General features: G+C 43.2%; 2 protein-coding genes across 6 annotated transcripts in view; one reads left to right on the forward strand and one right to left on the reverse strand.

Moving 5' to 3' along the window:
* Positions 1-322: 322 nt before the first annotated feature.
* Positions 323-6,543, reverse strand: PSMB1 (proteasome 20S subunit beta 1). The gene is made up of 6 exons (XM_073338008.2): positions 6,367-6,543; positions 4,517-4,624; positions 3,190-3,271; positions 2,508-2,637; positions 1,330-1,436; positions 323-614 (listed from the first exon to the last, which is right to left on the reverse strand). Exons 1-6 carry the CDS (start codon positions 6,465-6,467, stop codon positions 429-431), a joined length of 714 nt encoding a protein of 237 aa, XP_073194109.1. The 5' UTR covers positions 6,468-6,543; the 3' UTR covers positions 323-428.
* A 104-nt stretch (positions 6,544-6,647) lies between these two features.
* Positions 6,648-25,402, forward strand: part of TBP (TATA-box binding protein) — a 30,048-nt gene continuing 11,293 nt past the window's right edge. For 2 of the 5 annotated variants that reach the window (XM_073338007.2, XM_073338003.2), the window contains exons 1-4: positions 14,128-14,227; positions 16,921-17,162; positions 19,032-19,357; positions 20,770-20,857. In XM_073338007.2, the coding sequence (XP_073194108.1) occupies positions 17,109-17,162; positions 19,032-19,357; positions 20,770-20,857 (468 nt within the window). In that variant the 5' untranslated portion in view covers positions 14,128-14,227; positions 16,921-17,108. The other 3 variants (XM_073338005.2, XM_073338006.2, XM_073338004.2) reach the window with 3 other exon arrangements.

Here is a 25,402-nt window from a genome sequence, read left to right on the forward strand (position 1 = left end):
AGGAGGAAGAAAGTGGATTGATTTTTTTTTCCTTCATCCTGAGTAGTACGCTTACTACTCTTACACACAACTGCAAAGTTAGCTCACAAAGAGTAAAACTGGCAGCTGTAAACTGAAGGGTAATTCAATCTATTATGTGCTGTCAGTCACACTCTGGTTGATCTACTATGCAGCATTCTTTCTGGTTTTCCCATTTATCAAAACAAACCCATATCCCAACCAGTGAATAAATGGGTTGCCCCAATTTAATCAGGAAAGACCATCACTTTTCAAACTCCATCAGTAATGTCTGAAGATAGCAAACGTTCAACATTTTGATAACTTTTGTTAAATTCTTTTAATAAGACAAATATCACCACATAACAAGTAAATCAGACTGGTTACAAATTAGATTACATAATGCAGATTTAAGTGACAAGTATTCTGAATTAGTCTTTCCGTAATTGAAGTGTCTCCTCCTTAATACCATCTTTTGTGACAATGGAGATCTTAAGTGCATCTCCAGTGTATACATCTCTCTCAGCTGCAGAAATAAAGACATCTTTAACTAGTTGCATAGCCTTTTCCAGGGACAAAGGTACGTGCTCCACATTTTGCATATTCTTGAAGCCAACCTAGGAAAGAAAGTGACACGATTACGTTTTGTTTCACAGGTTTTTAAAAATTCAAGTAAAAAGAAACTAAAATTAGTTTAGTCAGACATCAGAATTGCTAGGCTTAAGTGTGAACAGAAATTCTAAAACATAGATCAATCTCTTCTGAACACCAAACACTTGCAAAGGGATTTGGTTCAACAATTTAAACTGATGTAAGACTGCTCAAAAGCTGGTGCATAAAGGGAGGTGTGCTAGTAATTCTATTATACCTACTGAGTAGAGAGAGCAGGAAATTGGGCTCCGGATAAGGCAAGTATGGTTTTTCTCCTCTTCAATATATATAGAGTAGTTTTATTAAAAACCACAATGAACATTCAAACTGAACCAGTTCATACAGAGGCTTCCCATTCTAGCATTGCTTGAGAGCTACCACACTCAGCATTATGCCAGATCATCCCATAGAGCACAATCCGTTTACACATTGCTTTGCAGTACTCTAAGAACATTAAGAATTTGCACAAGTGTGAACATTCAAGTTTCTAAAGATTGTCCAAGACTTTCACTCACGTTTGCCCTTAACAGAATGGTGCAGGGAAAGAACCACCATTCCACAGCCTAACTATGTTACAGCCCTATTACACATGAGCCATGGTAAAATTGTTCGGAAAGAATGAGACACATAAGGTTACCAAGATGTAAAATATTTTTGACACAAAAATCAAGACTACTTTACCTGGTTGTCAAGTAGGGGCTGTAGCATGGCACTTGCTGAACCACCAGCTTTGAAGGCATCTCTCTGGTATGAACCTACTGGGTCAAAGCTGTACACTGCTCCCTTCCCTTGAAAAGAAAAATGTATATTAAATCTACATGCCAGAAAACTATTTTCTTAATGATATACAAGACCTACTTCAAAAACACTACATATACTAGTTTCCAAGCCATCCTGAGACAAGATTAATAACTTGACCTCTAAAGAAAAGGTGACTGGAGGTTTGAGGATAAAGACCAGCTCTGATTCTTGGTCAAAGCCATAGAATAGAGGATCCTAATGGTATTCTAGCTGGAGCTCAACTAAATAATTGGAAAAGCTTAAAAGCCAGAGATAAGAACATGCTTCTGAGGTGCTAAAAGTGATAGTTACTTTCCAAGTTTTATTGACCTACAGCTTTTATATAATCCATATCTCCAAAAGTTTTGATTTGAAAACAGTATATTTGTTAATTTCACAGGCCATTCAGAAAAGGAATATGCTGCTGGAACAGCCCTGCCTACCAATAAAAATAAAGGATCTGAAGGTAAAGTTAGCATTAAGATGGGAGTTAGTAAAACATTTCATCTTTAAACTAGATGTATATGCTTGACCCCCAATACAGGCAAAGTCCTGTGAACAGAACACTGGCAACCCATGCCACTGGCATTCCAGTGTTCTGTATGGTTTCTTTTCCAAACAGCTTGAAAGACAAGCAGTGTATTCCAATCCACCTTTAAAAAATTAAAACATGAAAAGATAGAAAGGTAGTGTTTTTAGCAAAGATGTTATTTCAGCTGTAAGTCATTTGAAAGAATAGGATTTAGCCATCTTTAGATTTTGGAGTTCATACAGACTCTTTAGAGACTGACAGTAGTAATATATCGAGATGTTGGTGAAAACTATAAGATTGGTCATATAAACTATGCATTAGTTTACCTACTTAAAGGGATTGTAATACTTACCACCAAAGCTATTATAAAGTGCTTTGAGAGCCTCAAACAAATGTAAGTGAAGAGCAACATTTCACGTAAGAGAAGCAAGCATACAAGCTTCTTCAAACTGCACCACCAGTCTGCTTCTGCTGAAATGATTGCCCTTCACCTGTAGAAATCAGCCACCGCTTCCTTTGCTCTCCACAAGAAAGTCTAAGTCTTTACCTTCTTCATCAAGCCCACCAATGATGTTGTAAACGTAGTAAGGAAAGAAGCGTCGAGAATACAGGATTGTCGACAGCATTGCTGCAATAGCCCCAGTAGTCATGATCTTGTTATTGGAATGCTTGTACATCTGTGGTGCAGCACACACAAAGGTGGGGTAAACAGTAATATTAGAATAGTAAGTGGACATAACCACTATTTTTATAACAAGTAAATTTCAAACTACATCTCACCAAGAAGAAGAGTGCATAGCAGGAGTATAATTCAAATACATTTAATGATATGAAAATTCAATTAGTAATCTAAAAAATTATCATGATTAAATGTTGGTGTACACATTGGGTTTCTTAAAGTAGTTTAAGCGCAAAATTTAGGTTTCATACAGAAGCTTTCATAAAACCACTGATATTACTCTTCACAATTTGTGTTCTAATTGCCTTTGCATTTTACTCAGTAAATCCATGTAAGTACACTTTCACTTTCTAGTTCTTTCACTAGCAGTGCTACAATGTTTGGGGTATAAATATTTCAGGGGAATGTTTGAAACAAAACAGCCAACTTTACTTTGTTACATTTTTATTTCAGCTTCTTCACCTGATCTAATTATTGCTCACTTCTCTAATATTTTAATAAGGTTTTTATTACTTTCATTTATACATAAAAATATCAAACATCTAGCTACCTTTAGTCTTGCTTCGATAATTTTAGTCAGTGTAAGGCAGTCTCCATGAAAACCACTGCATCCAATGACTGTTTGATCTGTTCTGTAAAATGCAAAATTTGATATTTCAGTAAGCACTAAAAACATGAACCATCAACTCCACCAGTTTCTTACATTGATGAGCAACACTAGGAAAGTACTGAACATATTCTTAGCATTTTTTAATGCAATGCATCAGCTGGTAACAATGATCAGCTAATTCTCTATAGACTATTAGGAAGGAATTTGCAAATCAATATGGCTCTGTATACCAGTTTGGGAACCACTTATCTAGTGGTTAAGTGCAAGACTGTGAGAAAGGAGAAACAGATTCTATTCCCAGTCCTGTCAGCTAAATTTTGTAATACCACAGGTATGTGATTTAACCTCTGTGCCTCAAACTGCCAATCGAAGATTGGAACAACAGCATTTACATACCTTATAGGGCTATTGAGAGGCTATTTACATACCTTAAAGGGCTATTTAATTAACATTTTATAAAGTGTGATCAGAGTGAAGGAGCTATAGAAATGCAAATCATCAAAATATTAAACTTTTATTTAAAAATTAATGAGGGTCGATAGTCATTTCAAGCTTAACTATTTACAAACTGTGCCATCTAAAAATTGACAATATATTTTATATAAAGCTGTTAAATTTGTTATTAACTTTAACAGCCTAAAGTGACAGTTTTTTCTCTTACTATAAGGCTACATCAATGATAGGCAGCCACCACATTTCAGCAGACTGAAATGGTACCAAGATAACTCACCACTGGGCATTACCAAGAAGTTGCTGATATGTTAAGGAGTTAGCTGGGAGAAACTTGAACTCACGTGAACAGTCAAAGACAACAGAGGGTTTGCATCTGTAGCTGGTGGCAGTTGGGAGTGTGAGTGAGGCATTTGCCACATTTAAAAGCATGTAATGATAAACTTTTTAAAAGGGACACTATCCACGTGCACTGAAGGAAGTATAGGAGAAACATGAAAGAAGATTGAAAAAGGAATTGCTGACAGGTTCACTGCTGATCTCTGCTAGGGAGCTACTGGAAGTGCCACATGATCTACTGTAATAATGGACTACTGATGTACCTACTGGGTGTCAGGAACAGGCAAAGCTATTCACAACAGCAACTCTAACACACAAACTAAGAAACTTGATCTCATTTATAGCATCACAAGAGAGCCCAAATTAAACCCTTACAAATTTGTTTCCTGTCTTACTGGAATATTTTTTCTGGGACAGCAAATTAAAATGCTGGTCATTCAATCTCCCCAAGATGCCATACTACAAGATTAAAACTTACAGTTTATAGCATTTTGGACTGTTCCGGCTGTGAATTGCATAACCTTCACTCAGTCGCGTGTCTGAGGCAACAATAGAAAAGTCTTCTCCAGCAATTGCCAGCACCGTCCTTAAAGAAAACAAAGACTAATGTATAATCATGATTTCTAACAAACACTCACTTAGGTGATAGGGAAATATAACTACTGCATGGTTCTCAAACTGATCTGAGAAGCTCTGTCACAATGATGGAGCTTTTTAGTTTTTAAGCAGTTATGCTTCCTGCTAGATGTCATACTGTCCAGTACTCAAGATTTCCAGAAGGGTTTTAAAAAAAAAATTCATACATTCACCATAAGTGGCTGCTTCATGTCTATAAATTTGATTGTGACTGAATTTACACAGATAACACCCACTGCCACCCAAAGTATATAGACAACATGAAGAAGAGCAATACACAGGTAGGATGGTAAAAACTTTGTGACCTGTGCAAAGGGGCTGAGGATGAGTGGAGAATCAGTCCTCATAAAGGTAAAGTCTTACACAAAGGAAGTGAAAACTGCTCAGACACATATGATGGGAAGATACAACTAAGCACCAATACCTTCACATTTGAGAGTTTCATTTTCATCTTATCTTAATACTATCCTAGTTTTTTCAAATAACCAACTGCAATAGTTGCCACAAGTAAGTTACAGAATCAGAAGACTGGGATAGGTGGTGGGACACCCAACGATCTCTTTTTAGAAGTGGTCCAACATTATGAAAAATTCTGTGAACCAACAAACTAGTGTATCTGTGTGCCCAGATCCCACAGTCACCTCAGAAAAGTGTATTAATAAAATGTCTAATCCACTGGTAACAGTTATCCCCAGGTAGCTTTCAACACAGCAGTTACAACTTTTATAGGACGATGTTGCCATTGGGCTTTCTGAACAATTAAAGGTGGTTTACCTTACGAATATTGAGGATAACAGAGTCTAAGATGCATACGTTCTAGAAAGAAAGTGATAAAAATCTGCCAGGATAATTTGCCATTACAGTTTCAGAGAAGGGGATGAGATCACAAACACAAGCCAGGAGATCACTACACCTTGCTTTAGATTTAAATTAGACCCTTTTGTTGGATGCTCCCTTCTAAGCGTAATGGTGCTCCTAAAAGCTGGACGCAACACAGGGATTCTTCATCAGACTAAAACCTGCCTTTCAACGTCCCTCTGCCTTGAAAGCTGCTGCAAGGCCCAGCTTCAATATAGAAAAGCAGTTTCCAAACCTCCTTTCCTCCAGTCTTTCAAACAACATTCAGCTGCACAGACGGCATTCATACGCCCTAGCATTGTGTGCGGCACCTAGAGATCGGGGCAGGTGCTCAACTACTAGTGAAAACAGTAAACTACTCGCTGCCACTGAGACATTACAGCCACGGGTCCTCTTTACATGAGGGTCTTTTCATCACGTTGTTCACCTCCCTTCTCTGCAGGCAAATGGGGGTCCCTCCAGTGTAGAGGAGCAAGAGGTGAGGCAAAACCCCACACTGAGCAGCTCGGAGCGGGGAAGCTGCTGCGGGGCTCCGAAGGCACCAGGGTTTCTGTGAATTCCCCTTCGGGGTGGTTCGCGGCCAGGCTACGGGCGGGCAGCGGGAGCCGTGGCTGTGACCCGGGCGTGGCCTCCGCGCCCTGGTCCCCGAGCCCGGCGCCGCGCTCGCCGGCTTGGGGGGTGGGGGGGGGGACATAGCGGGGGGCGCCGGCCGGGCTCGGGGATCTACCGAGAACAGAAAGTGAAAGCGCCGGGCCCCGCAGCGCCACGAGCGCCCGGGGGGGGCGACGAGATCGCGGGGCTGCGGGTCCCAGCGGCGAGGGCCCGGCTCTTTACCCTCCGTTGAAGGTGTAGGGGGAGAACCGGTGCTGCACGGGGGCGCCGAGCTGATGCCCCATCCCGGGCCTGGGCTCCGCGTAGCCGGCTGTCGACAACATCCTGTCGCGGGTTGGGAGCCGGTGCGCGGCTGCTGTCTCACGGCAAAATGGCGGCGCCGGAAGCGGAACTCCTTCCCTTACCAGCGGCGTCCGCTCTAGGCTCACGCTGGCCTGATCTCCTCTGCTCCGGGTTCTCCCAGCGCCGGCAGCGCCGCCTGCAGGCGGGAGGAGTGAACGCCGCGCGCCTGCCTGCAAGGTTCGGCCTCAGCAATGAATGCTCCCCAGTCGGGGCGAGGCGGGGGCGTCCACAGAGGGCGCGCTGCCTGCACCGACCCAGGGGTCTCCTCACACTCACCAGAGGCCGAAAGAAGATGAACTGGCACAACTTGAAGAGCGGCTGCAGGGACATTCAGGTCAGCCAGCCCCAGCGCTGCTCTCTAAGGCTCTCGCCCTTTCACTGGGCTGGGTTGGTTGGGGGAGAGTTTGTCTGGGCAACAGCCCCTCAGTCAGGTGGCATGCTGAAGTTAAAGGGTCCATGGCTGCTGAGAGTGAATGTTGGTCAGCTCTGGGACAGCTGAGGAGAACCCCCTGCTCCTCCCCGCCCCCACCCAAAAACACACCCCCAAACAAACCCACCCTTGTATTTGGGAAAGTAAAAGCTTTCAGGGTTATGATGTGGCTTCACACTGCTCATCCCGTGCTTTTAAGCAGGACAACTGCATGTAGGTGATATTGCTGCCTGTCTGTATATTTGATACAATCTCTTCTCAAAACCCTACCACACCCCAATGAAGTAAATAAGCATCTCATCAGTCACTCTCTCCCCCTGCACAGAGCACACAGCCACTAAAGTCACTAGAATCAAATTATCCTTTTCTTATTGGGTGCTATGATAGTGTTTGCCACTCTTTTAAAGGATTCAACAACAGCAGACAAATTTATTTTACGTATATTTCTAATTTGCCAATTGCCACCATGTCTGGATGCATTCTCCAAGGCCCCAGTCTTGCAAAAATTTACAAATGTGCTTAAGTGTAGGCTGTATGTAGTCTCGTTGACTTCAATAGGAGTACTCACCAGGCATAAAGTTATTAAATTAAGCATGTGCAAGCTTTATGTGTCTAATCTGATTTTCTCTCTTTATGGTATTGCCAGGACACTCTGCAATAGGTTACAGTGGTGTTAGTGATATGGAATAAATAAAAATTTTGATAGCAGCCTTGGTTTGATTTGGGCTGCGCCAAGATGATTAACAAAAGGTAATCTTTAACAGTTGCTTTCTGCATTACTGTGATAACAAAACCAAACTGCACTGACTGTTGGCTGACACCTCAATTAGAAAAGACAACATTGTTAGCTGTGTAGTTAGGTAAAACAACTTCAACATTTTTTGCAAGGAAGTTTAGTTGACTATCAGGCCTTGCTGGATAAATTTGGCATGGTGACCACTGTGGTGCACCCCAGCAAAATGGTAACAGAACACATTTCAAGACCAAATTGCTCCCGGTAGTGCACAGACTATCACAAGTCTATTTTGAGTAGACTTGTTCCAAACAAACCATCTCCTGTAGGGACACCATGGGGTGGAAAATATGGACAAAACTAATGTTGTTAAAAATAAATTTAATCTAATCTTGGACCACAAACACCAGAACACCCTAATCATAGTTGTGCAGCTATTGTATGACATCAGAGTTGAGGACTAAGTGCCCTAACTCTGCATTCCACTACCATAATTTGTTAGTCTCTAAGGTGTCACAAGTACTCCTTTTCTTTTTGCGGATACAGACTAACACGGCTGCTCTGTGAAACCTGTCATAATATATATATAGATTTCTTTTAAATTTAAACTGAACTCTGAATTTCCTGAGTTTGTAGTGCTTGCTCTTTGGATAATTACAACATCCTGATAATGTTTTTTACTCTTAATTTTTACTTCATTTATGTACTTTCAATCTTAATTTTATCTTTACTTAGCTTTTGTCTGGAGATTTATGAATTGGCATGTGTGAATAAGACTACTGAACATTAGTTTCTAGCTTTAATAACATAAAAATTACTCTATAAATCCATCATTATTTTCTCCCTTCCTCCTGAAATTTGTATTTGCTTGAAAAAAGACTAGGGAGTGTGTGGTGGGGAGGCAGAAAGTTAATGAAGCTAAAGGGGGATAAACATGGGATTATATATATATTTCAGAGGGTAAAGGCCTGTCTAGGTGGAGATGAAAGGCCAACTGGATAAAAGCCATCAGGAAGCATGGCTTTAGCTAGGTGCGATAAAGGATATCTAACCAAGGTTTTTAAGACAGTGACACTGAATCATGGCCAGTCTGTGGATTAGAGGAAAAGCAACCACCCAAAGCAGCATCAGTTGGATCAGTTTACACTCAGGGTGAAACCTGTATCTACATGATCCTTAAATTGAAAACAAAAATAATCTCGAGTGTTGAGTTTCCACCAGGGCCGGCTCCAGCTTTTTTGCCGCCCCAAGCGCCGAAGGAAACAAAAAACAAAAAAACCAAGCCTGGCTGAGCTGCCGCCGAAGAGGAAGAGAGGGACTGCAGGGCCCGCCGCCGAAGACCCGGATGTGCCGCCCCGATGACGGACGGAGTGCCACCCCTTTCTATTAGCTGCCACACGCACCTGCTTCCTTCGCTGGTGCCTGGAGCCGGCCCTGGTTTCCACAGTAAGGCACTGCTCCTGAAAATTGCTCAGCACATGCAGTAACTGGAGTCTGCCTGGAGCGCAGGTAATTTTGAAAAGGAGCATAAAAGTGAAATCTTCGGTAAGCTTAAACACAAAATGGAAGCTTACAAGAAGTGGAAACTCGGACAGATGACTAGGGAAGAGTATAAAAATATTGCTCGAGCGTGCAGGGGTGTAATCAGGAAGGCCAAAACACAACTGGAGTTGCAGTTAGCAAGGGATGTGAAGGGTAACAAGAAGGGTTTCTACAGGTATGTTAGCAGCAAGAAAAAGGTCAGGGAAAGTGTGAGACCCTTAATGATTGGGGGAGACAACCTAGTGACATGATGTGGAAGAAGCTGAAGTACTCAATGCTTTTTTTGTCTCGATCTTCACAGACAAGGTCAGCTCCCACACTGCTGTCCTGGGCAACACAGTATGGGGAGGAGGTGAGCAGCCCTCAGTGATGAAAGAACAGGTTAAGTACTATTTAGAGAAGCTGGATATGCACAAGTCCATGGGTCCATATCTAATGCATCTCAGGGTGCTGAGGGAATTGGTTGATGTGATTGCAGAGCCATAGGCCTGTTATACCAACAAAATAAAAACCAGCAGGATCTTATTAAAGGGGAAAAGGCAAAATGCCACATTTATTGTGAATAGAGAAAGAATCATAGTAAGCAGTTAGTTATAGCTATAACATTCCATTCAGTTTCATATTTATTCACACGTTCATTCATACACACACACACAGGTTCTGCAAGGTTGTTATCATAGTTACCAGCCTTAGAGTTGCTCATGCCAAGCCACTGGCCAGATGGCCTGGACATGAGGAGGGAGCAGCGCCTCGTCAGATGCATATCTGATGTTCCTGGAAGTTGGTTTGCAGAATCAGACCCCAAAGTTCTCACTTTCTAGAGTCCATTTTTATAGGAATTTCTTCCTATGCCAGTCTGGGAATTGCTTCATCATGCTGTTGCTGAATCAATCAGCAGATGGCACATTCCTGATGGCTCCGTGCTGCCAGATGTTATCTTGTTCTTTGGTTCTCCCATTCTTGAGGCTGTTGGGTGGATTCCAGTCTGCCCTCCGGGGATCCTCTGGTTATTTCCACTTGACACCTTCTTCAGCCAATGGACACTGAATTCTTAGGTTGGCACCTCCCTGATCATTCAGTTATTATCCACACCAAGCATCCATCCACATACATCCTCTATCTCTATTTTAATCACAGTTGTTAACAAAGCAAGATGAATACAACAAAAGGGCGGGGAGTCTCTGGGTGCTGTTTCTATTGTTACAGAGTATTGCTTTGAGGTTCCCCACTCCTCCCCCCAGACGTTCTTGTTAAACCCTGGATTTGTGCTGGAAATGGCCCACTTTGATTATCATACACATTGTAAGGAGAGTGATCACTTTAGATAAGCTATTACCAGCAGGAGAGTGGGGTGGGGGGAGAGAAAACCTTTTGTAGTGGTAAACACCCATTTTTTCATGCTTTGTGTGTATAAAAAAGATCTTCTATACTTTCCATAGTATGCATCCGATGAAGTGAACTGTAGCTCACGAAAGCTTATGCTCAAATAAATTGGTTAGTCTCTAAGGTTCCACAAGTACTCCTTTTCATTTTGCTTTGAGTCTCTCTCTGTGTGAGTAGTTGTTGTTACAAAGAATTGCTTTGAGAACAGACTCTGTCTTAGAATGTATTAACACAATTAGCAGCTTACAAGTTTCACACAGAGGGAGAGAAACAGTACCAAAAACCAAGAGACCTCTTAATTAGTAATACCCTGGAATTTAAACTGTGGGGTGTTAGGATATAGATATTCAGGCCTGTCGGTAAAGGCCTGTACTCGAAGAATTTAGGTGTATTCTTATTACTTGGCTAGTTATAGAGGTATAAAAGAGAGAATCAAAATCACTGTCTGCTGGTGTAAGGTCCTTCTCTTACTGTGACAGTCTGAGGCCTGTTCTTAGGCTAAGGCCTTTGGCTAAGCAGCAGAGGCAGCCATGAAGTGGGAAGCCAACGGTCACATCCTTACATTCCAAACTAGTCACATTGAAATAAGGTGCTATTGGGCTGTTAGGAATACAATCCTGTCCTGATAGTGCCCATCACCTTCAGAGAAAGGGAAGTGCCTAGAAAATGTAAAAGGAAACTTAGTTTGATAGCATCCTGTTTGGCAAGAACTCGCTTATCAATAGCTGGGATGCGAAATCCTCACTTCTGTATTGTTTTGTCATTATAGTTCCCACTTTGCTATTGTTTGTGTATATAATCTCTGTCTGGTTCTGTGATTGTCCCTGTCTGCTGTATAATTAATTTTGCTGGGTGTAAACTAATTAAGGTGGTGGGATATAATTGGTTACATAATCATGTTACAATATGTTAGGATTGGTTAGTTAAATTTCAGGAAAATGATTGGTTAAGGTATAGCTAAGCAGAACTCAAGTTTTACTATATAGTCTGCAGTCAATCAGGAAGTGAGGGGGTGGGGGAGATGGGAACAGGGAATGGGGGTAAGGAAATTGTAATCATGTTTTGCTAAAGGGGGAAATGGGAACAGTGAATGGGGGTAAGGAAATTGGAATCATGTTTGGCTAAGGGCAGGAATGGGAACAGGGACACAGGTGTAAAGCTCTGTGGTGTCAGAGCTGGGAAGGGGGACACTAAGGAAGAAAACTGGAATCATGCTTGCTGGAAGTTCACCCCAATAAACATTAAATTGTTTGCACCTTTGGACTTCGGGTATTGTTGCTCTCTGTTCATGCGAGAAGGACCAGGGAAGTAAGTGCGTGAAGGAATAAGCCCCCTAACATGGGGAATCAAACTCATTTGTGATTTTAATACAGAACTACTTTAATATGATCCAACAGGCCACTATCTCTGGAAACATGTGGTGACCAGGGGAGGTCCCGGATGACTGGAAAAAGGCTAATGTAGTGCCAATCTTTAAAAAAGGGAAGAAGGAAGATCCTGGGAACTACAGGCCAGTCAGCCTCATCTCAGTCCCTGGAAAAATCATGGAGCAGGTCCTCACGGAAACCATTTTGAAGCTCTTGGAGGAGAGGAAGGTGATCAGGAACAGTCGACATGGATTCACCAAGGGCAAGTCACGCCAGACCAACCAGATTGCCTTCTATGTTGAGATAACTGTGGCTCTGTGGATATGCAGAAAGCAGTGGACGTGATATATCTTGACTTTAGCAAAGCTTTCAATACAGTCTCCCACGGTATTCTTGCCAGCGAGTTAAAAAAGTATGGATTGGATGAATGGACGATAAGGTGGCTAGAAAGCTAGCTAGATTGTCGGGCTCAACGGGTAGTGATCAACAGCTCAATGTCTAGTTGGCAGGCGGTATCAAGCGGAGTACCCCAGGAGACAGTCCTGGGGCCGCTTTTGTTCAACATCTTTATTAATGATCTGGATGATGGGATGGATTGCACCCTCAGCAAATTTGCAGATGACACTAAGCTGGGGGAGAGGTAGATATGCTGGAGGGCAGGGATAGAGTCCAGAGTGATCTAGACAAATTGGAGGATTGGGCCAAAAGAAATCTGATGAGGTTCAACAAGGACAAGGTGCAGAGTCCTGAACTTAGGACAAAAGAATCCCATGCACTGCTACAAGCTGGGGACCGACTGGCTAAGCAGCAGTTCTGCAGAAAAGGACCTGGGGATTACAGTGGATGAGAAGCTGGATATGAGGCAGCAGTGTGCCCTTGTTGCCAAGAAAGCTAACAGCATATTGGGCTGCATTAGTAGGAGCACTGTCAACAGATGAAGAGAAGTGATTATTCTCCTCCATTTCGCACTGGTGAGGCCACATCTGGAGTATTGCACCCAGTTTTGGGCCACCCACTACAGAAAGGATGTGGACAAATTGGAGAGAGTCCAGCAGACGGCAATGAAAATTATCAGGGGTCTGGGGCACATGACTTACGAGGAGAAGCTGAGGGAATTGGGCTTGTTTAGTCTGCAGAAGAGAAGAGTGAGGGGGGATTTGATAGCAGCCTTCAACTACCTGAAGGTGGGTTCCAAAGAGGATGGAGCTCAGCTGTTCACAGTGGTGGCAGATGACAGAACAAGGAGTAATGGTCTCAAGTTGCAGTGGGGGATATAAGGAAACACTGTTTCACTAGAAGGGTGGTGAAGCACTGGAATGGGTTACCTAGGGAGGTGGGGGAATCTCCAATCTTAGGAGTTTTTAAGGCCCGGCTTGACAAAGCCCTGGTTGGGATGATTTAGTTGGTGTTGGTCCTGTTTTGAGCAGGGGATTGGACTAGATGATCTCCTGAGGTCTCTTCCAACCCTAATCACCTACGATAGGACACCATCTTGCATGCTGCCCTGCTGGAGGGCCTGTACAGAGTAGTGTGGCATCAAGGACTGTGATTTTTATTGTTTTTCCCATCCTTTATGGAGCCATTTATAGAGACAAAATAACACTGAAGGAGACTTGTCTTCTACCCCACCCAGGAACCAAATCTACAAAGTTCAGATTTGTATCATTTTGGCTCCCCCTCGTAAGATTGCCACCTGTCCAGGTTTTCCCAGGATCGTAGCTGTGCCAGGGGATCTGTAGGGTGCTCAGGACACACTGCCAGCTGTCCGGATTCGTGGGCTAAGGATCGTCCCGCATTGCCCCCGTTGTTGGTCCCGCAGAGGTGGCAACTCTGCCCACAGCCGGCTCTGCGGGGCAGTGGGAGCTGGCGGTGAAATGCAATAAACCCAATACAGACATGGCGGGGGCTGTGACCGCTGGGGGGCGGGGGGCTGCGGCCCGGGGCTGCTCGCAGCGGGTGGTTTTGGGGGGGTGTCTTATTTGCGGGCGCTGGGTTCTCTGGCAATAAACATCCCCCAGGGGGGGCCCCGCGCTGGGGGGGGGCGGGCGACCGGGGCTCACTCGCCCGCGCGGCGCAGCGGAGGCGGGATCGGGGCCTCTCCCGGGGCTTCTCCTCCCAGCTGCGCCCTCGCTCGGGGTGGCCAGGGCGGGAAAGGGCCCGGGCGGCTGCGGGCGGAAGTGACGCGTTATGCGCGCGCCGGAGCAGGGCGCGGGGGCGGGCTGCAGCAGGTGGGGTTCAGCGCCGCCGCTGGGTCTGTGCAGCGCCTGGGGGGAGCTGGAGCGGCAGGTACCGAACCCCCCCCCCCCCGGCCCCGGGCAGAGCCCGCGGGGTCCCGAGGCAGCGGCGGGGCGCGTGTCTCTCCCGGGGCCGGCAGCCGCCGCCGCCGCCTGGTGCGAGGCTCCCCCGTCCCGAACCTGCCCCCGTAGCCCCGGCTTCCTCCGGGACGGGACTGGGCAGCGGCCGCCGACCCCGGTCCGACCCCGCGGCCGCTTCTCCCCGCGGGCTACACCGGCCACGCTTCGCGCGGGGCGGCCCGGGCCCGGGCTCAGTCTCGGCCCCTTCCCGCCGCCCGGGAGCGGTCCCGGCCGTGCCGCGCGGAGGCCGCGGTGCCTTTGCCCGAGGCCAGACAGTGAGAGGTGGGTTCCCAGCCCCGAGCTGAGCGCGGCCTTTCTGGGGCTTTCCTCGCACAGGCTTGTCGGGGGAGCGCCGTCTTGTAAAACCTCTTGTGTGCAGAAAAGAGAAGCTGCGCTTCTTTCTGTACGTCTGTTATCTAGCCCCTCTCTGGTGCTCTGGCCTTCCTGAGCCTGTTGGCGTGACTAGGAGGGTTGGAGACAGGATTGGGGGGCACTGATGAGTTCAGTGTCGTCCCCATAAGCCCATCACTGTAGTATGTCGGCAACAGTAATTCTGATTGGGCCCGTGACACTGACTCCCTTGGTGTGATGTTGGACAAGTCACTAAGCTGCCTTGTCTCTTTCCCCATCTGCAAAATGGGAACAAGGCAGTATTGGCAAATCAGCCCTCACCCAGCCGCCTGAGGAGATTAGTTATTTGTTAGCCAAATAATATATCCTGAGGTGTTCATGATCACCCTCATAGTGAAAGGGAGGGTAAATCAGGTTTCATTACAGTATTTTGGGGTAACATAATTATGTACAATATTAGATTATTAAGAAGCTTATTGTTAAGTGCTTTGAAGATGAAACATGCTATGCAATTACTAAGTATTATTACATAGTCAAACCTCCTGTTGAAGTTAGTGGGATATTCTTCCATCAGAAGTATTGGTTCAGGCTATCCATAAGTACACAAGTCCCATTCGTGTTTAAAGAGTTCCTCTTGCTATAACTTCATATGCATTATTTTGCGTTAATGCTTAGTACTAAGGGGGGAAGCTCAGTGGCACTGAAGGCAGGATATCCTCAGAAGTCCCTTGCCTGTGGAATTTGTTCCTTGCACAAATGTAGCTAAACTCAAAACAGGCCTTATTTACACTGTGTTGCAAGACCTTTGTCTAGTCTTTCTACTAACGGTGGGTCAAGGAATCCCTGGTAAAAATAAGCAGCTGAACAGGTTTTCTTCAAACTTTCAGAACATTTACCTCAGGGCTGGAAGTGAGTCTGAGATTTCAGCCCAACAGGTAATTGTTTTAGGAAGCTGAAAGTTACTAGAAGTGTTTGATAGGGGGGTATTCTATTTTAAGCTTCTAAGTGCCCTGTTGTTAGTGCAGCAGTGTAATTCAGGAAAATCAGAAGATTGCTGTGTGCATTAAAAAGATATGCATATATGTCAATTGGAAAACCCCAATTTTTTTCTAACTTTTTTTCTACTCTGTACGGTGCATGTAATTCTTTGGTGAAATGTCTCAGTGCTTCATTTTTTTATCTGGATTTGGAAAACGAGATTCTTTTTTCTTTCTGATTTTAATAATGTTTTGTTGTTAAATCATTTCCAGCAGCTCAGGCTTCAAGAACAATCCCACAACAACAAATGAATGTACAAGCACAAGGACTAGAAATCTTGGTTTCAAACTAGTGAAGTTACTGTAGATTACCAAAATAATTTTAAAAACATATGGAAGTACTTTGGTGCCATTTCGAAAAAATCAGACCAAATTCTACCCTCAGTTGTACCAGGGCACTGTGACTGAAATCAGTTGAGTCAAACTGGTGCAGTTGAGAATAGAGTTGGGTCTGCTGTGTTTTGGAAGCACTAATCAATATATGATGAGCTATAAATATCAAATTCACTTTATTTAGTATCTTGGTAAAATTTGTGCAACATTTGAGTATCTCGTATTAATTTTAATGCAAAGATGTAATCTTTTAGTGAAATATTAAGACACAATAATTTTAATATTATATGAATGAATCTACAAACATAGATTTCTGCTACATTATGTTTAAAACTTAAGTGAAATATATTACGTGTGTTTTGGTGGCAAAGTTTGAAATCATTATAACTAAAGGCTCAGCCCTGCGAACACTTAGGGTATGTCTACATTAGAAATGCTACATTGGCACAGGTGCGCTGCTGTAGCATAGACACTAACTACAGCAATGGAAGGGGGGTTTTTCCATCTCTCGTAAATCCATCTCTCCGAGAGGCAGTAGGTAGGTTGATGGAAGAATCCTCCCACTGACCTACAGCTTTCTACATCAGGGATAGGTGTAGAAAAGGGGAACTGTGTGTCTCAGATGTGAATTTTTCAGACCCCTGAGCAATGTAGCTAGGTCAATCCAACTTTCTACTGTAGACCAGCCCTTAGACATGTGTGTAGTCCCACTGACTCCAATGGGCCTGTTCGTATGTGTAAAGTCACACACCTACATAAGTTCTTGGTGGGAGTGAAGTTTCAAAGGCAGTATAATGTGCACAAAGAAACATATTTAAGGACTGCTATGTTAAATGGCAGCTGGATGTAATCGTACAAGTTTTTTAAACATACGGTTATCAAGAGACTACTTTTTCCCTTTCAGGTTTTGGCTTGTATTTTAGACCTACTACACAGACTTTTCTGGAGCTGATGTTTTCATAACGTTTCAAGAGTTGCTGAGAAACTAGTTGCTGGAATGCTTTAGGGGGAAAAAACCCGTGAGGGTGTGGAATTATTTTTTATTGAATTGGTGGAATTATTTCTATCCTGACCAAAGAAGTAACTGGAATCATGGATCAGAACAACAGCTTACCGCCCTACGCCCAGGGGTTAGCATCCCCTCAGGTAAAAAAACCCCACAAATTATTTCAAATTTACTCATGAGATTAATTTCTTTGTAAAAGAGATTTCAGTTTCTTGCATGTAACCTGTCTTGAGTAACAATATGGATGCTTATGGATAGGAAAGATTGTTTAGAACCTAGCAATATGAACGTGCTTATTTGCTAGAGAAGAGTTTAACATTTGTTGCTTCTGGAATTACTTTATAGGATAACAGGTACTAAGATAAAAAGTAGTTAGTTGTAATCTCTGGAGTATTTTCCTCCATTTCATCTTCAAACATGTAGATTACTATTTTTTTTGTTTTTAAATTAAACTACAATTTCATTGCAATTGGGTTTTTAACAGTATTCTCATTTTCCAGATGTTAAAGTACAATTGTTCTGCAAATATCAAATTTTCTTGTGTGAATTGCTTATCTAAAACAGAAGAATATTAATAGGGCACTAAAAAAAAATCCAGTTGACAATTAACTAATTAAAAAAAATAAATCCACTTTGTGGTAAAGCCCTCTTTCACATGCACACACACAAAAGAAAATTCTTAAGGGTTTTTCTGCTTCCCTGTAATGTTTATAAGGATCTCTTCAGTATGGGAGAAACATTCATCCTTGATGTAATTCCATTGACTTTAATGTAAACACATTATGTAGTGGAAAGGGAGAAACTGATTATTCAGATGCACAGTGTAAGCAAATTAATTAAATAGAAAAATACGTTTTTGTAAACTTAAGGTTTACATGAATGGAGATTTCAGAAATATACAAATATATGGAATTCTCATTCTTTCTCTGTTTACATTTAAGTAAAACGAATGTTAAGTCCATTTTAGTGGTAACATCTGAAATATTTGAATTTCAAAAATTTGAGCCTGGAGTGCCCATCACCCCCAAATATCACTGCCATTGGCACCCCAATTAGTTTCTTTGGTCAGACAACTGAGCATTAAATTGACATGAGCCTGAATTCCCTTTTAATTTCTGGAGGTTCTCTCCTGGTCACGTTTTGAAGCATACCTACAAGGTGATATAAGGAAGCTGCCACTGCTAATGCTGTATCTCTTCTTTTTATAAAAGGACAACTTCAATCTTCAGGGCTTTTAAGTAGGCATTTTCCACAAGCACCAAATTAACTGGGTTTGTTTTTGTTTTTTTTAAGTGAGAGCTGTTAGATATTAGCATATTCATCAGGAAAACAAAGCCCTGGAGTATACACTGAAGAGAATAATGCTTCACTGGCTAGTGGAGAGGAGTACTTGACTGGATAATTTAATGGAGATAAAAGTAATTCTAAGTACTGTCCAGTAAAATGAGCTTCTAAGGCCTGGCCTACGCTACAGAATTAGGTTGACACAAGGCAGCTTATGTCGACCTAACTATGCAAGTGTCTACTCTAAAATTTCACTCCTGCTGACATAACTGCCCTGCTAGGCTGACTTAACTCCACCTCCATGAGAGGCATAGAATCAACGTTGATGTAGTTCGGTCGACGCAGTGTCAGTGTAGATACAGTGTTGCTTACGTTGACTGTTACTGCCCTTCAGAAGCTGTCCCATAATGCCCCACACTGACTGTACAATCAGTACAAGCGCTCCTGGTGAGGACGCTCGCCGCTGACTCCAGGAGTGTGGTGTGTACAAGCAAAAGTGATTTAATTACCGTGGCAACAGTATGCCAGCGTATGTTAGGTCGACATAAATTTGCAGTGTAGACATGCCTTAAGAGTATTAATTTCTAACAAATCCCCACTCAGGCTGGACATGTACAAACCACCATTCTTGTTCTTAACCTCATGCAACAAATGTTTGATTTTTCTCATAAAAGTAAATGGACTCGACTGAACTCATGCTTTATTCTTTATACTCTCTTCTTTAGGGTGCCATGACTCCTGGAATTCCAATTTTTAGCCCAATGATGCCCTATGGCACTGGACTGACACCACAGCCTGTCCAAAGCAGCAACAGTCTGTCTATTCTGGAGGAACAGCAGAGGCAGCAGCAGCAAGCAGCACAACAGTCCACATCGCAGCAAGCCACACAGGGAACATCCAGTCAAACACCACAGCTCTTCCATTCACAGACGCTTACGACAGCTCCTTTACCAGGAACCACGCCACTCTATTCCTCTCCCATGACGCCTATGACCCCAATAACGCCTGCAACACCTGCATCTGAGAGCTCTGGGATTGTGCCACAGCTGCAGTGAGTGTGCTTCATATATTTTTATTATATATTCTCTTCCTCCCATACAATGAGCCTTTTAAAGATTTAGTGACTCTGATGATTTTAAACTTCTGTTAGCGTGGTGGTTCAGTAGTAGAAGTGGGACTTCTGCTGGTCTTTGTTAGCCGTATATCTAATATGCACTGGGTTGGGCCGCTTAATGTCATCCTATGTCTTCATGTGGTAGCTTTATAATGCTGTAACTGTTTTCGGCTATATTCGGTTTCCAAAGTCCCAACAAACCTGGCGTAAAATGTAATCCGAATTGACAATCTAATATTCCAAAATACATATAGCCTTAAATGTATTCTCAGCTGTAACCTACTGAAAGCTTGCATATTGTGTGTTTTTAAAATAACCTCTGTCTCCTGGTTATACTAGTTTGTTAATGAGAGGCTTATTAAAATTGAAAATATATATCTACGGTGGAAAGAGAATTAAAAGGGGGAAAAAACCCTGTTAGTCAACTATAGATGGAATTGTCTCTAATATTTTGTCTTGTTTTCTAGTTGACTACGGAGTATGAATTTATGTTCAGGGAAGAAAAATATAGAATTAGTTCAAGGCATTGGATCTGAAAATCTTTTTCACTGTACTTAGCAATAAAGGGAAAACACTAATTAAACTCTTTTTCTTTTATGGCAACTTATAGAAAAAGTGCCAGTGGGCATTTTGTACTCAACCTTATTTTTGAGTGCAGATGACATTCTAATATGCAAGGGGTCGGCAACCTTTGGCACCTGGACTGTCAGGGTAAAGCCGTTGGCAGGCTAGGCCGGTTTGTTTATCTGGCGCATCCGCAGGCATGGAGCCCCGCAGCTCCCACTGGCTGCGGTTCGCTGTTCCTGGCCAATGGGAGCTGCGGGAAGTGGCATGGGCCAAGGGATGTGCTAACCACTGCTTCCCGCAGCTTCCATTGGCCAGAAACAGCAAACCACAGCAGTGGGAGCTGCAGGGCTCCGTGCCTGCGGATGCTCCAGATAAACAAACCGGCCTGACCCGCCAGCAGCTTCACCCTGACGGGCCGGGTGCCAAATGTTGCCAACCCCTGTAATATGCTGTGATATAAACTCAAATTAGCTCTCTAAATTAACAAAAATCCTTTGTTTTTAACTGTTGAGAAAGACGGAAACCTTGTGATATGTGGGGAAAATTGAGAGAACTTTAATGTAAATCAGTTTGATCGTTGCTACCACCCATGTGCTAAACTAATCCTCGGTGTAACTCCATCACAGTCAATAGTGTTAAACTACAGATGTATCTGACCCAATCAAACCTGCTTGAACAGCAAAATCTCAGTATCTAGTCATGTAAGGTTTAAAAAGAGAGAGATTCCAGGAATCCTTCATTAAATCTAGCCTTACCAACTAATCTCTCTAACTTGTCTTCAGGAATATTGTATCCACTGTGAATCTTGGTTGCAAACTTGACCTAAAAACCATTGCGCTTCGAGCCCGAAATGCTGAATACAATCCCAAGGTAAGAGAGATGTATTCGATTTGAATGGGGGACAGACTTTTCACTAGCCATCAATGAAACAAGTCTTAAGTGTAGTCTGCTTTTAAAAATTTTGATCATAGAGCTATACCAGCAAAACCCACCTATTGTCAATGTTTATATGAGAAAAAAGACCTTATAAAAAGAGATTGTCAGTAGAGCTTATATTGGTTCAGGAAGTGAAATGAGTTGTACTGGAAAAAGCATTTCTGTACTGGTATATCTGTGTCTACACTGGGGCTTTTGCTGGTGTAGAAAAATCACACCCCTAACCAATGTTGCTAGATTGGCAAAAGCTTCTTGTGTAGACCTGTCTGTAGTAGTTTAAACAGGGAGTCATGTGCTTCCTGCTCTCAGGGGCTCCTACCTCCCACTTCTTTACCATCTCCATCCTCAAGTGTAATTGTAGAGTCAAATTTATTTGTTTCCATTGTGGGTCTGTGTAGTTCAAAGCCAAGAGCCGTGGCTTCTTAGAGCCTCTACGCCAGCGGTTCTCAAATTGTGGGTCATGACCCCATTTTAATGGGGTCGTCAGGGCTGGCTCAGACTTGCTGGGGCCCGGGGCCAAACCCGCACCACCCGGGATGGAAGCTGAAGCCCGAGCGCCACTGCCCAGGGTTGAAGCCAAAGCCTGAGGGTTTCAGCCCTGGGTGGCAGGGCTCAGGTTACAGGCCTCCTGCCTGGGGCTGAAGTGCTTAGGCTTTTCTCCTCCCCCCTCACCCCAAGAGTGGTGGGGCTCGGGCTTCAGTCCCCCCTCCTGGGGTCATGTAATAATTTTTGTTGTCATAAGGGGGTCGCGGTGCAATGAAGTTTGAGAACCCCTGCTCTGCACTGTGAATTGACGGTGTTTGAGCACAGTTGTTAACATGGCTGGCAACCAGTCCCTCCCAAGATTCACTTCTCTTTTTGGTTCCATGATATTCAACTGAGATTTGCATTATCGTAGCAAAGGACCAAATCAGGGCCCCATGGTGCTAGGTGAACCTATAAGAAGACAGGTGTCAGTTTCAGGGCAACTGCACCTGTATTTCCCCCTTCCATGGTCCACCAAGGGCACTGATTTACAGGTTTCCAGTGCCCAGCCATCAGGCCTCCTGGGCAGAGACCCACATCTCAGTGCATTCTGACAAGGGTTTTTAAGGCTGCACAGCTCCCTGATTTACACTGATATCCCCAGCAAGCCAGACTGCCTTTTTGCCATCTCTTTGATGGGTATGACCGGTGTGTTGCCCGCAGTTGTAATTTGCCACACAGGTCCTACTGTGCTAGCACGTTTATTCTTACGGAGAAAGCATTTACAGAGAAAACATATTAAACAATAGGAGAACTAAAACACATGCTAAAAAGCTTACCAGAGGTCACTCCCATCTCTAACTTAGGGCTTTAGTACGTTTTCATCCTTCAAAACCCACAACTGGGTTTTCCCCATGGTTACAAGTTCATTTGTCTTAGATCTTGAGCCAGAAAGCAGACTGGGCAGATCAGCTGTTCCTTATACAGATCAGGCCTTTGATACTGGCCTTTTGCAACAAGTGATCAGCAGACAATGGACCCATTCCTCATGCCTTTTCAGAAGGCTGGGTTTTTGAATAACTGGCACTGGGGAATATGCGTTAACCTCTCCGTAGGGATTCCCTAGGAAATCCATGTAACGCTTATTGCCCCAAATGTCCACACTTGTCTGGCATATTTTCAATAGTGTTTTGAACACCCTGGTCTCACATCTGTCACGTCTTTTCCCTAGAGAGGTTACGTACGATCCCAGCCCACAGTAATGCATAAACTTAATACAATAAGGTCAATCAAGGATGTTTCAGGAAATTGCTGTATCCGTTACAACAGGGTCCCTGCTACGAAGGCCTTGTCCTCACTAGTGTGAGGCAGGGAGAGTGTCTAAAAATGTGTATTAGCTAATACACACAAATGGCCATACTAGGTCAGACCAATGGTCCATCTAGTATTTTGTCTTCCAACAGTGGCCAGTGCCAGATGCTTCAGAGGGAATGAACAGAACAGGGCAATTATCAGGTGATCCATTTTCTGTCATCCAGTCCCAGCTTCTGGCAGTATGGGGTTGTGTCCCTGACCATCTTGACTAAGAGTTATTGATGGAGCTATCCTCATGAACTTGTCTAGTTCTTCTGTGAACCCAGTTATAGTTTTGGCCTTCGCAGCATTTCCTAGCAAGAAGTTCTATAGCTTGACTGTGTGTTGTGTGAAGTACTGCCAGATGTTAGTTTTAAACATGGTGCCCCTTAATTTCTTTGAGTGACCCCTTGTTCTTATGTTATGTGAAAGGGCAAATAACACTTCCTTATTCACTGTCTCCCTGCCATTCATGATTTTATAGCCTCTCTCTAAGCTGAACAGTCCCAGTCTTCTTAATCTCTCCTCATATGGAAGTTGTTCCTAATCATTTTTCTTCCCTTTTCTGTATCTTTTCCAATTTCAGTATCTTTTTTGAGATGGGGCAACCAAAACTGCAACCAAGACTCAGTGTGGGCGTAGCATGGATATATTGATGATATTTTCTCTCTTTCCTAATGGTTCCTAACATTGTTAGCTCTTTTAACATGTGTTAACAGGGCAATTAGAATACTAACATGTTAGCTGGTAGAGGTCAATCATAGGTGCTTTCCTATTGTTTACCCTCTATCAAGTAACTCAGGTTAAAATACAAATTTCCCTCTTTACACTAGGGAGTTGGTGTGTGTATATACACTCCTTCTTTCCTAATGTATGCATATCTGAAGGATATACAGTCTAATTAAAGATGGGATATGTGAGTGATTTTTAACAAACATCAAGAGGGAGGGAGGCAGGCTGATGGGACAAGAGTGACTGTAAAAGACCAGTTTTCAGACTAACAGCCGTGTTAGTCTGTATTCGCAAAAAGAAAAGGAGTACTTGTGGCACCTTAGAGACTAACCAATTTATTTGAGCATGAGCTTTTTACCTGGATTTGTGCTGGAAATGGCCCAACTTGATGATCACTTTAGATAAGCTATTACCAGCAGGACAGTGGGGTGGGAGGAGGTATTGTTTCATGATCTCTGTGTGTATATAATATCTGCTGCAGTTTCCACGGTACGCATCCGATGAAGTGAGCTGTAGCTCACGAAAGCTCATGCTCAAATAAATTGGTTAGTCTCTAAGGTGCCACAAGTACTCCTTTTCTTTTTGTAAAAGACCAGATTACTCAAGTTATATACACACTTGGGTAAGAAGGTTTCTATAATGGTGTGGTGGAAACTCTCTCCCTCCATATTTCAAGCTGCTGGAAAGCGGGGTTTGCTGTTCCTGGACAATGATCGGGAGTTCCATCTTTCATATCATTACATATCTGTACTTCAATCCCTCTGCTGGAGAAGAAGCAATGCTTTTTCTGTGCTGCATTGCCACCCCATGCGCAGGGGTCAGCCCCTCCCTCAGCATGGAGTCACTTCACCTCTCCTCCAACCTCCATTTTTGGGCCTTCTTACCTCGTAGCGCCAGTGTCTTTCTGAGCTGATGGTTAGAGGTTTCTGATGAAGCAGCAAAACTGACAGTACCCTGATTATTTTTTTTGGTCCATTTTGCTCTTGTCCACAAGATTCTAAATATCAGCAGTAAAAATGGATGGCTGTAGTTTACTTTCTCTTTTCTACAGCTTGGGAAGCTCTGAACAGCAAGTAGAGGACCTGGAGCTGTCCTTTAACTGGATCAGGGAAATGTCATTGCTTCAGCTTTTGTACTCCTTTCTTGTTAGGAAGGTTCTTTGCAACTAATTTTTTTTCAAATGAAAGCTTTAATGTTGCAGAATTGATGTCTCTTGCCTTCGGGAAAAGTTCCTACTTAGTAGTGGGGGTGTGGATTTTTTTTTTAAGGCCCTGGACAAGGGAAGTGCTAGTTTAAACTCTAGTCATAGAACAATAAAAGCACATGCTTATGTAAATTTGAGATGGTAGCCATAGTTGTACTATAGCTTATTTCCATAAAGGCAAAACATTAGTTACACAACCACATGTAAGTGGGATGTGACTTCAGCAAGAGTAGTTTGGGGCAACAGCATGATGCTATTGTTGTTTTTAAGGTAGGTAGGCTATGTAAAGTTTGAACTTGGATAATCAAGATGAGGGATTTGTTATACACTCTGTTTTGATGATAATTCAATGTTTATCAACCTTTATTGTTTAATCTAAAAACCTTTTAAGGAATTTATAGTATCTCTAGCTTTCAAGCCATTCATCTGCATTTACAAGGAAGTGTAGTGTGGTTGTAGGATAATAGCTCCACATTAGATCGGGTGAATGATGGTTTTAAATTGAGTTGGGATATTCGCATGAGCAATAGGCCCCAAGGCATGTGACCAAAAAGAATGAGCTTCGGAGAAAGAAGAGTTGTGTTAAATTTGTAGTGACCCTTCAAAATAAGGGTGTTCTCTTATTTAAGGTTTGGGTTGAAGTACTGCATGCATCCGATGAAGTGAGCTGTAGCTCACGAAAGCTCATGCTCAAATAAATTTGTTAGTCTCTAAGGTGCCACAAG

This window comes from Lepidochelys kempii, chromosome 3, assembly GCF_965140285.1.
Source record: "Lepidochelys kempii isolate rLepKem1 chromosome 3, rLepKem1.hap1, whole genome shotgun sequence".
Classification (NCBI taxonomy): Eukaryota; Metazoa; Chordata; order Testudines; family Cheloniidae; genus Lepidochelys; species Lepidochelys kempii.

Coding starts and splice junctions, on each gene's coding strand:
- PSMB1 (XM_073338008.2), bottom strand. CDS start 6,467: ATGTTGTCGACAGCCGGCTACGCGGAGCCCAGGCCCGGGATGGGGCAT. Junction 4,625..6,366: donor CCCTACACCTTCAACGGAGG/GTAAAGAGCCGG, acceptor GTTTTCTTTAAG/GACGGTGCTGGCAATTGCTG. Junction 2,638..3,189: donor TTATCGAAGCAAGACTAAAG/GTAGCTAGATGT, acceptor GCTGCACCACAG/ATGTACAAGCATTCCAATAA.